This window comes from Gastrolobium bilobum, unplaced genomic scaffold (assembly GCF_033153095.1).
Source record: "Gastrolobium bilobum isolate Gb01-03AN ecotype WA unplaced genomic scaffold, APGP_CSIRO_Gbil_v1 utg83628, whole genome shotgun sequence".
NCBI lineage: Eukaryota > Viridiplantae > Streptophyta > Magnoliopsida > Fabales > Fabaceae > Gastrolobium > Gastrolobium bilobum.
In genome coordinates this window covers 1-16,540 of record NW_026898161.1, presented here as the reverse complement: position 1 = coordinate 16,540, position 16,540 = coordinate 1, and the positions used below count along the sequence as shown (strand labels likewise).

Below are 16,540 nucleotides of genomic sequence, written 5' to 3'. Positions count from 1 at the left end.
ACAGTGTATTGAACATTTTGGTGTATAGAATATGGGCTTTACTTCTCTCATATAGTAGGAGAAAAGTTGGGCCCACCAATTTTTTTTTTTAAAAAAAAAAAAAGCCACATCTTTTTATGTGAGTGTAACATAAGAGATGAATCTCATACAACATGAGAATATAATTTCACATAGAATATAGGGATTCTGCTGAATGGATGTTCTCATTTATTAATATGTTTTAAGGTGAATGAGGGTGAACCTTAGAGCAGCGGTAAGATAGCTACTTGGGATCTGAAGGTCGCGGGTTCGAGTATGGAAAACAACCTCTTTATCAAAATGCAAGGATAAGGCTGTGTACTATTGACTCTTGCTCCTATCCTCGCAAATCGGGGAGTCTTGTGCATTGAGATTTTCCCTTTGTGTTTTAAGGTGAATGTATAGTTTCTACACATTGATAGGGAATAGTCATTTGACAGGGTTGGAATTATGTCCCAGTCTATTCCAAGTAAATTCCTTAAATTTTATTTTTAACTAAAGTCATTATTTTTCACTTTTCACTGCTGTTTGGAGCAGCTTGGTGAAGTTCTCTTTCCACCTTGCCTATTACCCCACCCAATTGTCCTTTATCCCATCGTCAAGGTTATGTAGGGAACTTAATTTGATCTTTATAAGGGCTTTGAGAAGGAGAAGGAGACGGGGTGGGGACTGAATTGTTCATAATTTATATTTGACATGCTTATGGATATTGGGGCTTTTGTTTCTGTGAAAGGTGGAAGAAACTGAAGTTATTATTAGGATAAAAGTCAAAACTTAGAAGACAATTTTCATTGTTGGTTCAGCTATTGAGCAGAAGCAACTACAATCATTTTACTCTTATTCATTAAGGTCGGACTTCCCTATGAAGGAGTTTGGAGGGGAATGGGGATGCTTAAATTTTTGTGTCTATATTAAGAGAATTATTAAAGGGTAAAGGATTTTTTCTGTTACCGGAGATAAAATTATCTTCAGTGAGCTTAAAACGACGTCGTTTTGGAACAGAAATCAATGTGTTTTTGTGATTATAATATATTACAGGGTTATATTAGTCTTTATCATTATAATTTTTTAATCTTATAACCTCACATCGACGTCGTTTTGAGTTCACTGGAGATAATTTTATCTCCGGGAGAAATATTTTTCCCATTATTAAATATAAGAAATAATGGATGATTTGAAAAGTTGCATATATAATTCTCATTCTATTTTTGTATTTTAAAATGTTCCAATATCTGTATGTATTATACAGAAAACGGCCTTAAGATGCATTTAAGAACATCAGTAAATACATATTTGTCTAAAATGAAAAGAATGAGATGGCAAAATCTATAGAAGCTAACGTGTTAGCGTGGGTAAGAAATAAAGATGATTAAAAGTGATGTTTTACATTCATTATTCCATTCTATTTATAAAAAATTAAAAGTGAATTTGTTTCATTCCCAAATGAATTTTACTGTATTACTTGATTAAATTTTTCTAACTAACGCTCACACAATATATTGTTGTGAGTCTTATTATTCTATTATTTTCTTTAAAAATTTTAACATAATGTTTATTTGTCTTCAATATTTATTATTATTTTATTTAAAATATGTTCTTAATTGTTAAAGTAAATTAATAAATACGCTACCATTACCATCCAATATAATAAAGTTCAATTGAGAATTAAAAAAATTATAATAAAAATGAAATATTATGCAAATTAATTTTATTAAAAAAATGAATGGAATAATAAAAAAAAAAACCATATTAGGATATAAGGGTTGGTAAGAAAAAAAAGTAGTAATGATAGAATATAATGAAATAGTTTTAAAAACGACAACAATAATAGGATTTAATATTGATAAGAAAAAAAGATTAATCAATTATTATTAATAGTACATAGCCATACAATAAAATTATCTTGACAAGTAAAAATAATTTCTAATAAAACTAATAAATATTAAAATAAGAAATAGACGGGTAGAATAACTAGTGTATACGTAAAAGTAGTGCGTATACTAGTAAGTGAGTAAACAAGGAGGATAGCTTAGTTGTTATGTAGCATTAAGCCAGCATTTTGGAGATTTAATTAATTTTCTTAAATGTACCAAGTCAACATATAGTAGGAAAGCATTGTAACATCATTCATGTGAAATATGTTCATACTAGAAAACTAATATCATTTTGGGGTGTATGAGGTAACTAACACTACATTTTTACCAAAATAAAATTGGAGAAGTTAGCCTAAGTTTCTTCAATTATAGACCCAACTTCTTAAATTAAACGAAGATGATGGGAATAGTAATACACAATTTTGCATCATTTGACAATTTTTCCCTGTTAATTGTTGTATGTAACAGCAATAAGTTTGTTTCTTCACAGGTTCAAATTTGAGAAATAGTCTTTTTGTAAAAATGTAGGATAAGGCCATGTATAATCAACCTCATGGGGTTTATAAAGATCCTGTAACAATGAGCTTTAGAAAATTACTTCAAATTAAAAACATGCAAGTGAAGGGAAGAGGAGTTTGAGGATGACTACATGGAAATAAAAAATCATAGACCACAAATTAAAAGATGAATTTCACTAGAAAACCAAAAACAACCATCAAGACAATCATTCCAAGTACTACATAGAATACGCCACATCCTCTTTAGTTTCCAAGACAAACAAAAACTACATAGGAGGAGAGGTAACAAATTGCCTGGAAACACTGAATATGTCTTTCCCAGCAAAATGAGTGGTCCACTCTCGCAAGCCAGACGTTGTTGAAGTTTCCTTAGCCATGCTAACATTTTGCAATCCAGTCATGCATGAACTGGCCATCCTATTATTGCCAGAACTGTTTCTCAACATTGATGAGAGTCCTACTCCTACCCACAATCCACCTGATTTGGAAGATGAAGGGCAATCCAAACTCCAATCTATACTAGTGTAGTCAAATTCTGGCATCAAGCCTCCAGTATTCCAATCCACATGTGAATTCGCGTTGAATGTTCTTGCTGCATTCTGATGTCCAGAAAATAGTCCAAGAGATGGTGGAACTGTGAGTGCAGGTGAAGAAGATGCACTCATACTCCATGAACCATGATGCTGAGAAGGAATTGTATGAGATGGTGAAGATGCTCCCATTGGCTTATAGAAACCTTCCACCCCAGTTGATGAGGAGTCTACAGGTTCAAAGACATAGGAATGTTCTTTATAAGGAGCTTGACAAAATTGCTCCAAGTAATCTGTACTCACACTTCCTATGGTGTGAGTCTGTAGTAACTTCTCATTTGACCTTATGTTTTCAATAGTAGGAATACTATTTTCATACCAACCTGTTGTCCCTGAAGGTAAGGAATTCATAGAACTCAGAGAATTTTGTTTGGTATTTGTGAATTGTGTATGCTGCATCATGATTACTGGCTCCCTTCCTACTACTTGTTGAATCATTCTTCCTTCATTCCTAAGGGCACTAGGTTAGGCCTCCACTTTAAGAAATGGAGACAATGATTGCATGGACTGTGCCATAGTTAACATAGTAGAAGGGCTTGATCCTGTAACACCCCATCTTTTCTCTGTCAGTTCATTTGGATGATTTGAGTTTAGAGACTGTAGATTCCTGCTTCCAGGTTTTGGGAACATAGAATCAGTACCACCTACCTTGGAATTGTTGAAGCCATTTCCATTGACTCTCTCCTGCATTGAAACTGAAGCTGCTGGTAATCCTTGAGATCTCATCAAACTATTATTTTGAGCAGAATCTTCAGACCTTAACTGGGTCACAAGAGATTCCTGCTTCAGAGATTTTAAGGTATTTTCTGCCTTTTAAAGATCACCTTCACATGCAACAACTACTCTTTCAACCTCTTGCTTTGAACAATTGTGCTTCACCTCCATAGCAGATATCTGGGCAAGCTCTTCACTTAGGTCAATTTTCAAATTACCCTCACTTACAATTTTAGTAGTATCTTTGGTATATGGTTCTTCTTCACTTCCTTCAAACAGCCAAGATACTGATTCCTCCAGTTTTCCATCATTTACCATTAAAGCCAATGTTGCTCTCTCAGAAGAGAACCCCATTGCCACTAGCTGTTGTGCAAGTGCTTCTAGCTTTCTCAACATTAGATACCCATTGCACCGGTCATGCAACTCCTGAGCTCTCTTTTCCCTCTGCCTCTGGTGCTTCCTCACATTCTTAAGCCGGATCTTCTCCCTTCTGTCATTACAACCGGGAATAACATCAAGCCGCAAAGAAGAGTTTGTTAATTTCTCTTTAGGGTCTTCTGATTCACCAGAGCAGCTGCTATTATTAGAAACTGAATCATACTCAGACACAGTTCCTTGAGGACTACTAGAATTCTCATCTGTATAATCTATTTTTGGGAAATGGCTGTTGTCATGAATTGGAGCATAAGAAGCAACCAATGATGTTTCTAGAGCTTGAAATGTTCCCAAGATGGGATTGTATGCACTAGCAGGAATGCCACTCCCATGATTAGTAGACCCAGAAGTCTTTGGAGAAGTTTTCTGTTGTTCCTTACCAGCTCCTGCAGAGACCTTCTCCTTGGACTTGGATTTTGATTTCATTGATGGAGACATTCTATTAGTTTCTATATTTGTCCCGCACATATAAATACAACAATAAAGTAGGATCAGTCTCCATTTTATATGTACTAAAACACTACACGTATAACAGAAATTTCACATTAACTCAGTAGCAGAATATTACAACCAGGATCATGGTCATTGTTGTCTGATGCTAAAATGACCTTAAATGTGTTAATTATCCATGCATAGAATAGAAAAGTTCATATATAAATGACCTAGATAACATACAGTTACATTTTTGCTTTCCCATTTCGTAGCAACAAACTAACATATGTATCTAACACTGGATAGTATTAAAATTTAATCAAGTCTTATACAATCAGGTCTTATACTATCAGGTTTTATCCAATACTATGCACCAAACATGCCCTAAGTTGCTACAGTTCCTATGTTAGGTATGTATCCAAAAACTTTACCACTATAAGATTCACTTCAATTATAGCCCCACTGCAATTGCTATCCTAATTTAACACAGATGTTGTGTCTATCATTGGTTGCAAAAACTTAAAAGTCAAAATTTTCCTAACTTAGATTTTAAATGGAAAAGGGTAAAGGTGCAATGCACTTAATCTCCAAACTAAATAAATGAATGAACGATTGAAAAATTAACTGCCCTGGCCACCATATACAACGCTTGAATGGACGTCATACACCAGAACTTCCTATGGACAATCACCTTTATGAGAAAATAAAAAATAATCATTTTACTCTTGATAATTGAGATATAATAAAATTAAAATGAATATATAACTAAGAAAACTGAAGAACCTTTGGGAACCAAAAGCATAGGAATTTGACACCAGGACAAAAGAAAAATATATGGGATCACTAGTCAAAACTAATCCACAGATAAGGCATTACTAACAAGAATCCCCAAAATTAAGGTCAGAATCCATTTCTATTTGTCCTCTACTTTAGAAAATGGAACCTCAACAACAGAAAAATAAATCAATAATTAAATAAAAACATGTCCTTATGGGAATGGTGTAATCGACAAAAGAAAAACAAAGAAATTTTGAATACAAGCTTTTCAAACATTTAAAAACCTACAACAATTTTCAAAATGTGGTGGGCACATCCATCTTCTTGTTTCCACCCCACAAAAAAAAAATCATCTCAGAGGAAATGTTCAAAATCCACCAATATAACATCTTGAAAATCCAAACTTTATCCCCAACCCATCACACTAAACCTCCAAAAAAAAAAAATTCAGATCAAAGACTAAAAACCAGAACAGAGGAAAACCAAAAATAATATCCCTTTAAAAATTAAATTCCCAGAAAACACAGAGCAACCCACATCTATTTACGCTTCAACAGAATGAATAGATCAAAGAAACTGACCTATGAATCACAACAGAGCCTGTGAAGATGATTGGTGATTATGTGCTAGTCTGTTTCTCCTTATTGTTCTTTCTCTTCCTTTTTCTGCCTGTGATATTGCTGCATATTATAATAATATAAAGTAGTTACCCTTTTCTGGTAACAAAGTAAAGTTTCCTTCTTTTTCTTTTTGTTTTATCCACATGGCACCTTCTCGTTTCTTTGTGGCTTCGAGAAAAATAATTAAAAAAAATATGATTGAGTACGATGTTTGAGATCCGATTTTTTTTCTTGTCAAAAGAAAAAAAAATAAAAAAAAAGTAAAGTTTTCTCTTTCATTAGAAAAAACAGGGAAAAAAAACATGTTTTTTAAATGTTTTGGATCCCATGAACATGACTTACGTCTAACTTCATGAAATATTTAAAAATTTGTTTTCATTATTTTATTTTTCCAACGACACCCTTACCTTCAACTATTTTCGTGTCGGCTTTCAACAAGGGAAGTATACAGAATATATATTTGTAAAGATCTTTTTTTCTTTCATGGATAATATCATGCATGTTCTTTTTGAGACAAGACATTCATGTAATGATCTGTCTGGGCTTTGCTTTTGGAAAATAATTTTGCAATTTGCACAAATAATATTTTTGTATTTGTTTAGAAAAATATTTATAATTAAACTTTTTTATAAATTATTATATAAATCTTTGATCGTGTATATTCTTTAATAATATAAATGAGTTCATTTTTTTTTTGTAAGCAAATGAGTTCAGCTTAACATGCACACGCACGCGTGTAAATATATATATATATATATAGAATAATATCTATCCTTTTAAAGGATATAAACTTATATCATTTTAGATCCTAGCTGTTGATTTTCGTCCATCAACGGTTATAATTTATTGGATTAAAATTATTAATTAATTAATAATAAATTTGGCCCATTAAGTTTGGCTCAATAGATTATAACCGTTGATGGACGAAAATCAACGGTTAGGATCTAAAAGGATATAAACTTATATCCTTTAAAAAGGATAGATATTTTTCTCATATATATATATATGTATATATATATACACACACACACGAATGAGTAGTTTGTGATAATAAATTGTATAAAACTCATATCATTTTACTTTATTGTTAATGTGATAATAAATTGTATAAAACTCGTACCATTTTACTTTATTGTTAATGTTAATCTAAATAGTTGCTAGGGGTAAAAGTTGTTTGTCTAACACTTATATTTTGCCTTGAGATTGGGCTAAATATGATTCAGATTACAGGTAAAAAGTGGCCCAAAGTCTAAGAAAACAGCCAACTATCATAAAATGGTAAAAAAAAATGATAATATGGTAATTTACTTTATATTTTACTACTTGCTTGCAGATATTAAAAAGGGCGGTGCCGGTGACAGCTACTGAAATGAAAAGGATGTGGACCGTTAGATGAAGAAAAAGAAAAGAAAAGGCAGTAGTGATCTACGGCTTGGATTTAGTTTTGACTTTTGAGTGCTTAGCTAGAAACTTAAGCTTCTTAGTTTTAGAAAATTTTCTTAAGTTTGAAGCATTTCAATAGTGTTTAGAAGTTTTTTTCTATTACGAATTTCCTAGTTTGTTAGTTGCAAGTTTTCTTTGTAAGCAAGCGAGTGAAGAAGCCATTCTTGGAAGATAAACCAAGATATTTCAGCATTTTCGATTTTGAATCTGAAGATTTCAACTTTATCTTGTTAAGCACTTTCTTTTCTAGCACATTAAATTTCAAAGAACCACTCTGTAGTCTAATACTCTTTACCTTCGAAGTAGGTTTTAATGCATGTTAAATTCAGTTTCAGATTTTATTTTTCAATTACCGATATCATGAGTTTCTAAAATTTCTAGCTAGGATGTTAAATGATTGGAAAGTACCCTTTATTTTAGAAGACTGTTATGCATGATTCTGCATTTCGTTTAACAAAATTTTTAGTTTCAAGAAGCCATGAGAATGGATCTTGAACCATCTTTTTCATGATTCTATAATTGGGAAATTAATGGTTGTGAAATTTTGTTAATTGAAAGCTTGAAAGGTTAGGGATAACCTGAAGTGGAAATTGATCATTAGTCAATTAAAGATCTACTTTAAATATATTGGGAAAGGATTTGATTAGGTTTAAAATCTTAATTGGGAAAATTAAGAAAAGTGCTTCGTTAGTTCATTTTCTTCAAGATTAGTGTTGTAGCATGTCATAAGCAGAGATGCAAATTATTAAGGGAAAATTCATGAGTTTAGAGTTCCAGGACCTTATTACGTGTTATTCGTTGAATTGATATTACAATGACTTTACTGAACTAAATCTGATTGCAATTTAGTTAGTAGAATTTCAAGTTTTAAAAGTTGATTTCTTGCAATTCAAGAAAATTAGAATAAAATTCATAAAGAAACTAAAATCCCTGTTCCTAAAGAACGACACTACAAAAAAAAGAATGATTACTGAAGGTTTTTTAATGGAGGTTAAAAAAACCTCCACTAAATAATCTAGTTTTTGGCAGGTTTTAAACCTCCACAATTTATCGTTATGTTTTGCTAAATTAGAAGGCCTTAAATCGAATAAAGAAAAACCAAACGCGCCCAATCTCAATTCCCAATATAAGTGTGGGTGAAAAGAGAAGGCTACAACGATAACTTTTTCTCTCTCGCGCCCATTTTCTGCTCTTCATCTTCTTTTTCTTATTCTCTGATTCTCTCTTATTCTTTTTCTACTTTCTCTCTCTACATTTTCTCACCCAATTTCTCTCTTATTTCAGGCAAATCATCGATCGGTACTTGACGAATAACACCTAATCGGTATTTCATAGGTTTTTATTATAAATTTAAGTATAAATTATTCTATAGTTGAATTTCAATTTCGTGTATGTTGTGTTGTTTATTTCTAGGTTATTACAAAACTCCTGCACATAATGAATCAGGGAGAGACGTTTTCAAAGGTTCAGAGAAATATCTATCACCATGCTTATTTGTCGATTAACTTTTTGGAATTATGTTTTGAGTCTCTATTAAAAAATTTTGGGGTAATTTTATTTTTGCTGGATTGAAGACACAAAAGTTTTCTTTGCTATGAGTAATCATCTCCATAGAATTAAGAAAGATGGTCTATCTGATTATAAAGGAATCTCCTCCTCTGGAGATGAGGTCACACATTCTTATGCCGATTTTATTGCTTGTTACATTTATGTCCCTTTAATTTTTTCCCCATTATATTTTATGTTAAGGAAAATTTATATTAAAGATAAAAGAAGGAAAGCATAATTAGGAGGAATGACACCAATTTGAAGTTTATTTGTCTGGCTATTTATTAGCTTATTTTATATTTAAGCAAATCACTAGTCGTTGAGTGACACGGTCTCAAGTGAAACAGAGAAGGTATATGGAAAAACAACATAAGTAGTGAACTATGGTGCGAACCTTGGTTGTGTTCAGTTATTATCAATATCTTACTTTTTTACATGTTATATTTTTTGGCAACCCCCTTTCCTCCTGTTATAAGTTCGTGCAATGAGCAGATGGAAGCCCTTGAAGAAATCTTAATTTTCTAAAGGTGCAGAAATTTTTTAAGTTGCTCTATAATTTTTGTTAACAAAATTTCCAACTACTGACTAATAGATACCCCTCCATATGTGGCAGCGCTTGAACTAAATGTGCAATGTGTGGGGCTTTTGCCCCTCTTTTTTACAAAAAAAAAATGTGCAATGTGTTGCCTCGTTAATTCCTTACATAATAGAAGTTTTTAGTTCCCCCTGGGTATCTAGGTACACTTGAGTGAATTGCATTTGACTTCCTATAATTTAATGGAGTTATTCAAAAGATTAATTTCTTCTTTTGAGTTATTTGAATGAAATAATAGACCAAACAATCTTAGTATTCACTGTCAACGGAGTTGGGCTTGTATTTGAGTTCGTCTAGCAAATTATATTATTTCCAGAGAAGAAATAATAGACCAACTCTCATTCCATGCTTGTTCCTTTTTGTGCCTTAACTTTATTCTATTAACTTTGTTTTTAGGCCAAAGAGAAAAAACTCAAAAAAAAAGATGGGGCAAAAAAGAAGGAGGAGGTTGGCCTTGCTTATATGAAACTCTCCTATTTGCTTTATATATCGGGTAATGTGACAAATATAGGTGTACAAAAGAATAAAAAAATTGAATTTACATAGACATGTCCTAGCATCACTCCCTTCTGAACGAGCAATTTTTATTAACATATGTTGTTATTAGTTCACTCTCCATCAGCTAGAACGATTTGGGCTTAAAGTTCATACTGAAGTAAAATATGCTACTACCATTTTTCCTCTGTTATTTTAACTACCATTTTCCTAAAAATAAAACAAAACTATAGAATAAGTTTCAACAACTCCCTAAAAAAATTGTCATCTTCTGTGCTATAATAATATCCATTTGGATGTTAAGTTTGGATAATCAATTGGATAACTATCATTGTATTTATATTTGGAGAAGTTTGCAGCTTTAATAAATTGTAGTCTTTGATATCATGCTTACCCATAGGTTCTGGCAGATAAACTACCAGAAGTTTTAGACTTCTCCAAGGATCTTGCTAACCTCGAGCTAGCTGCAAAGGTTCTGTACTCCTCCAAGGCTCTTCACTTCATTATGGTGATGGAAATAGTATATTTGTTAGAACTGACATCTATGATTACGATCCAGGTCCAGTTGAAGTTTGTGGCAGAGGAGATGCAAGGTATAAACAAAGGATTAGAGAAAGTTGAACATGAACAATCGAACTCTGAAAATGATGGTCCTATATCATAAACTTCCTACAAGGTATAAGCATCAAGCCTTTCCAATGAAAGAATTTTTATTTTATTTTTTCAGAATTTGAAAAAATGTTTTAACTTAATGAGCATGTAGTTCATTGAAACCTCTCATTGGTATATCATAATTACATTTATTATATACCTGTACCAGGTTTCAATTTAGTCATTGAAACCTCTCATTGTTATTCCTATCCAAATTAACTCCTTTCTTTCACCTCTTTAATTCCCTTTATATAATAATTACAGATAGCTAACCTTGCCAAAAGAATGGGACTTTACAGGTTAAAAGATACATATTTACATATGCCATAGGGAATAGGAAAAAAGAAAGACTCATTGCTTGAAGTATCTTCACTGCTAAAATATATGACAAATATGTCATGATATCTTGATTGTATCTTAGTATAATTGGCTAAGTTGGTGGGAAGGTGTATTGGATCCAATGTACACCTCATAAGTTGATAATGTACTTTATTACATTTTTTTTGGGGCCAGTTTTGGTGGCCTGAAGTTATAACTTAGACGTTAGAACATAGCTTTAAGGACAAATGAAATGAGATTTGCTGGTTGGTCAAGATTTATGATAAAAATAAGTGACAATTAAAGCATGTAGTTATTAAAATAATATGGATTTAGTATTTTTCCATAAATAAGATTATCTTTTCTAATTTCAAAGTATGTTTTGGAGTTTCAAAAAATAACTCTTTTTTACTATGAATGTTGTTATGCTCTTGATTAGATAAGAGAATATTATGTAAGTTTTTGTTTTGCTAGACATTAATTCAACTTCATATTATAGTATATGGGTGTTAGAGTATGCTGTTAAGAGGAAGGCTGTGAGTATTTGGGGTGCAAAGATTGTGGAAAAGTGAAAGCTGGAGGTGCTTACACATTGAAGTAAGAATTTTCCTCTAGTATATTTTTCTATTTAATTATTTTCTTTTTTTAATGGTGATTGAGGAAATGATTTGTTCATACATATTTTTCTTAACAGTACTGCCAGTGCTGTGACTGTCCGAAGCACTATTCGAAGGGTGAGAGAGCAGACTGAAAGCTGAGAGCAACTTACAATATTCATTTTGTTTTCAAATCCTATGCATAAATGTTGTTGCTTATTTAAAATCGTCACATTATTTTTGGATAGTTTGATGGAGAATAGAACTTTGGAAGGGTTTTGTTAAGTATTTTAGTAATATTACTTCAAATATTTGAATGCTACCATTACGTTTTTGTAGTCTTACTTCATCTGATGGGGAATGAGTCAGTTTCTGTTTATTCTTCTGCTTCTCGTTCTATTATTACCTTATGTTGTTTTTTTTTTTTTTTTTTTTTTGCATATACGGGGAAGTTATATCTACTGATTTTTTTTCTTCACATGGCTGCACTATTTTATATTATTTAAAAAAGTATTAACCAAGTGCAAGTATAAATATAAACTATGATTGGTGTACTATAGTGTTGCTTTTGGATAACTAGTATTTAACAATTGTTTTCAAGGAAATGTTAAGAGATCAAACAAATAAATAATAAATTGGCTAACAAATTAATTTCAAAATTATGATATACACACTTTTCAAATTTGGATAATTAGTATTTAGTGGAGGTTTAAATCTGCTAAAATAATAAATAAATTGTAGCAGTCTATGCCCTATAGAAAATGAATTTTGTGGAGGTTACTAAATCCCAATAAATAATACAATATTTGTGGGGGTCTTAAACCTCGAAAAAGTGCAATATTGGTGGGGGTCTCAAACCTCCAGAAAACACTTCAACAAATTGTGGCACTGCACAAAAAATCCCGACAAACTATGTTGTGGCGAAGGCAGAACTGGGGGTTTGGGTGAATGCCACAAATGTCTTTTGTGGAGGTTAAATACCTCCACAATATGAAAATATGACCTCCACAAAATGTCTGAATTTTTGTAGTGCGATCATTATCATCTTTGATACATATACTATTGTGGTTAGCATAAGACATAGCAATTTAAGTTTCTGTTTGAGAAATTTTAAACCTAACATCATATCATATTTGTATGCTTGAGAATCAAAAGTTGACGTAGGATCTGAATATTAATGATGTCCATGGAGGAGATAGTCGTAGATAATAACAAATCATTGTGCACAGGTGATAGGCATGGAGCCAACAAAAGTTTGTATGTGCACAGGTAGCTATTCGGGTCGACACAATATGAGATGACGTGAATAACACTCAACCTCAAATCTGTCATTTATTATGCGAGTTGATAGAACACGAATAACTTGTCAATCCCAAAATGTGTTACTTATTATGTAGGTTGACCCAACAAAATAAGACACAAATAACTTATTCACGACAGGACATAACCAAATTCCATCGTGACTTATTTTACATCAGTACATAGATATCGCACCTTGGATCATGCGTTTTCTTAAAATGTGGCCACATTATAAAAATTAGTCTTTAACCCGAGAGTCATTTTCAAATAACTTGTTTTCCTTTTCTTTTTTAAATGAAAATTTTACAATTGATTTTTCCCAGGTGGGAGAATGTTAGAATTTTTTATAATCATTACGGGCTTCAATCAATTGTAGTTTTTCTTTTTTTATAAAAATGGGTTAAGTCGTGATCTATATGGGGAGCAGTATAAAGCTCATTTAATTAAGTAATCCTTTTATTTGGGCTTGAATATATATAAATTGAATAGTGTGGATAACAGTGTAGGCCTAACCCATAGGCCCATGATACGAACGGTAGGATTAATAAGTTTGGCTAGGTCCTCTCTGTATTCACATTGTGTTGAAAAACCATCACTCCACAACTCGCCGCATCGACAATTGTAAACAGGGAGTGGTATAAATTGCAGAGGAAGATTCTGATCCTTCAACCTTTGCAGGAATACCAGAGCAAGCATTGCAACTGAGATATTAAAAAAAATCATGTCGTCAACAAGTAAGCCTAAACTCTTTTGGTGTTCTAAAATCATATAATCCTATTTTGAAATTTTCTTACATTAACCACTCATTATGGCAGACTTACTCTTGGGCAACTGACCGCAAGTCCAAACACAAGAAATGAAGAATCAAAGAATGTTTTTATAATCGTTCCAATGTAATAGCTTAGTACTCTTTTTTTATGTTAAGTTGAAGTTTTCTTTTGTTGTTTATATTCTTTTATCTTTTAATGCATTTAAAACTTTCTTTAAATCAAATTTTTATTATAATAATTATAATATGCATAATATCTAAATGGCACGTAATTGTTTCAAGCAAGTATGAAAATGTCTCACGAGATTCTGCTCCCTTTAATTTTCTCTCTCAATTATTTTTTTCCATACTCTGATGAGTACAACTGCAATAAAAGGAATCAAATATATTCGACAATTCTTAAAAATTACAGCTTGAATAATTTATATAAAGTTAATTAGATCATTGGTAATAGGAATTGCATGTGTATTAAAATGATAAAAATTAAAGGCAAGATCATTTCCACATTAATTGATATTTTAAAAACAAAATATTAATATGTTTTTATATGAGAATAATGTTTCTCACGTTGCAGGAGATAATTTTTATCTCCTATGCATACATAAAAGTGCGTGGAGTTTTTTTTTTTTCTATCTCTTATGTTCACATGACTCCCCATATTTTTATCTGTATGTAAGAGATAAAAATTTCCTACAACAAACATTAATTTTTTTTTTATATATATGGTAAGACATTAAAAAATCAACAATCTAATCGATCATATCAAAATTGTAGTCCACCTTTCAAAGGTGATCAATAGCATGAAAGAGACCACAGCTGAGGATTGTTAAGCAAAGAGACCACAACTCTCTATATAAGAAAGAACCTATGAACATAGCCAACCCCGAATGAAGGTAAACAAACAATCACGAAGAAACACAAAAGATGTACAAAATGGAAATGACTTGTAAACTAAACTTAGATTTGAATCCTTTCACTTCACTTGACTTGCTCATGAACAACACAAAGACACACACTCATAGGCTCTTGTGATATGTTCTACAGTTGAATGAAACCTATCATTGAAAGTAATCAAAAGAAAAGTAAAATATTTGCATTGATAACTTTTTTTTTTTTAGCTCTTCACAAAGTACACAAAATCCAAATCCCAAGCTAAATTAAATTCACACAACATTAGTTTTGCGCTTTACATATTTTTTCTTTTTCTTGGGCTTCCATAGACTAGAATCATGACATGTGCAGTTACACGTAAATGCAAACCTTGGTAAGACCCAAATTGGAAATTCCATCTTGGTAAGATAAAGCGGATCAAGAAGACGTCTGTCTTTAACTGAGAAAGCTCTCAATTCAGACATAAAATTGCTATCGGAGTAGCCAGTGAAGTATATGCAGCCTTCTTGAACTCCAAGAAAGTCTTTAGCTGGAAGAGATTCACAATTGAATTCACCCAGAAACAAATCTTGCTCTCCCAAGGTGTCCACATTCACGAGCCTGGGTGGGATGCAGTTTTCTTGTACCTTAAAAACATCAAAGCCAATCGTTGGCGCACAAAATTCAAAATCACGATAATACCTCTTGACAACCAAAACACTTCCATTAGACACCACCAAATATACTTTCAACTTAGCATCTGATAGATTCTTGGTTGACTGCTTAGAATCTACGCTATGCAACAAAAAGAGCACCGATGATTCATCATCAACTCCAACTCGAAATATATCAACTCTTGTACCGTCTCGGGTAATAGCATAAAGTTTGTCTTTGTGAAAAGTGAGATTCCCATATTCTTTATCACCCCGATAGCCTTTCCATGCTTTGCCTGATCCTATCTTGCACCATACCAAGTCACCACCGTAAGTAACAGCTGCAGCCATGATAGGATTTGAATTGACACATGTTGAAATTGTGAAAGACACAGGAATGTCCATGCCACTAACACGGTATCCCTTTGACTTGAGGAAATCCGGCATCGTGGTACGAGGAGGGAGTTCAATTCGAACTTTTGAGAACAAGTTGAGAATAAAGAATTTGACTTGACATCTGATAACTAACCAGCCCTTGATAGATCCCGTAATGCAGGAATCACGGAAAGGCCTAAATGGTTTGTAGATCTTAAAATCCTTCTGACGATGAGAGGGACTAACAACAAGATTGTATTTTGAACTTTTATTATTGCTATCAATTAACCAAGGGGTACTGTTTGGAACTGCAAGGTGGGGTTTGTTGTAGGTACAAGAATACCAACCCTTGCATACGCTGCCAAATCGAGCTTGATCCGGAAATTCTAATCCCTTGTAAATCGTCTCTATGATGTCAGTTGGAATCTTCGACCAATCTGCAGGGCTCATGAGTTTTCTTTTCTTGTTTTCCATCTGAAAATGTATTTGGTAATTATCAACTAACATATTTAGCACAACATTAATCATAATATGATAATATTCACAACTCAATGACATTCTTCATAATCAAATCAAATAACAAATTTCATTAAATCACATACAATCAATTCAATCTTGTCACGATTCTCATAATTGTCAAATAGTTTTCATGATTTCCACATCAATTTAATCAAGAGTATAATTTCAAAATTCAATCTTTCAATAATATTATAATTTCCAAATCCATTATAATTTCCAAATCATTTATCCAAGAATATCAAAACTTCCAAATCCATTATTCAAATATAAATAATTACACAATTAATTCTGATATTTTCTAGAGGATTAAAATTCCCAACAATATAATTAATCAAAATTAAAATTAAAATTAAACCCAATAATATTCATATAATTAACCAATTTCTAGGGACTAGGATTACATATACCAAATTACATATAAATATAACCTA

General features: G+C 32.1%; 1 protein-coding gene across 1 annotated transcript; it reads right to left on the bottom strand.

Annotated features, from left to right (window-relative positions):
• Positions 1-2,676: 2,676 nt before the first annotated feature.
• Positions 2,677-6,011, bottom strand: LOC133313374 (uncharacterized). Its single transcript, XM_061514737.1, has 3 exons — positions 5,940-6,011; positions 4,043-4,598; positions 2,677-2,854 (listed from the first exon to the last, which is right to left on the bottom strand). Exons 2-3 carry the CDS (start codon positions 4,585-4,587, stop codon positions 2,677-2,679), a joined length of 723 nt encoding a protein of 240 aa, XP_061370721.1. The 5' UTR covers positions 4,588-4,598; positions 5,940-6,011.
• Between the last annotated feature and the right edge of the window lie 10,529 nt (positions 6,012-16,540).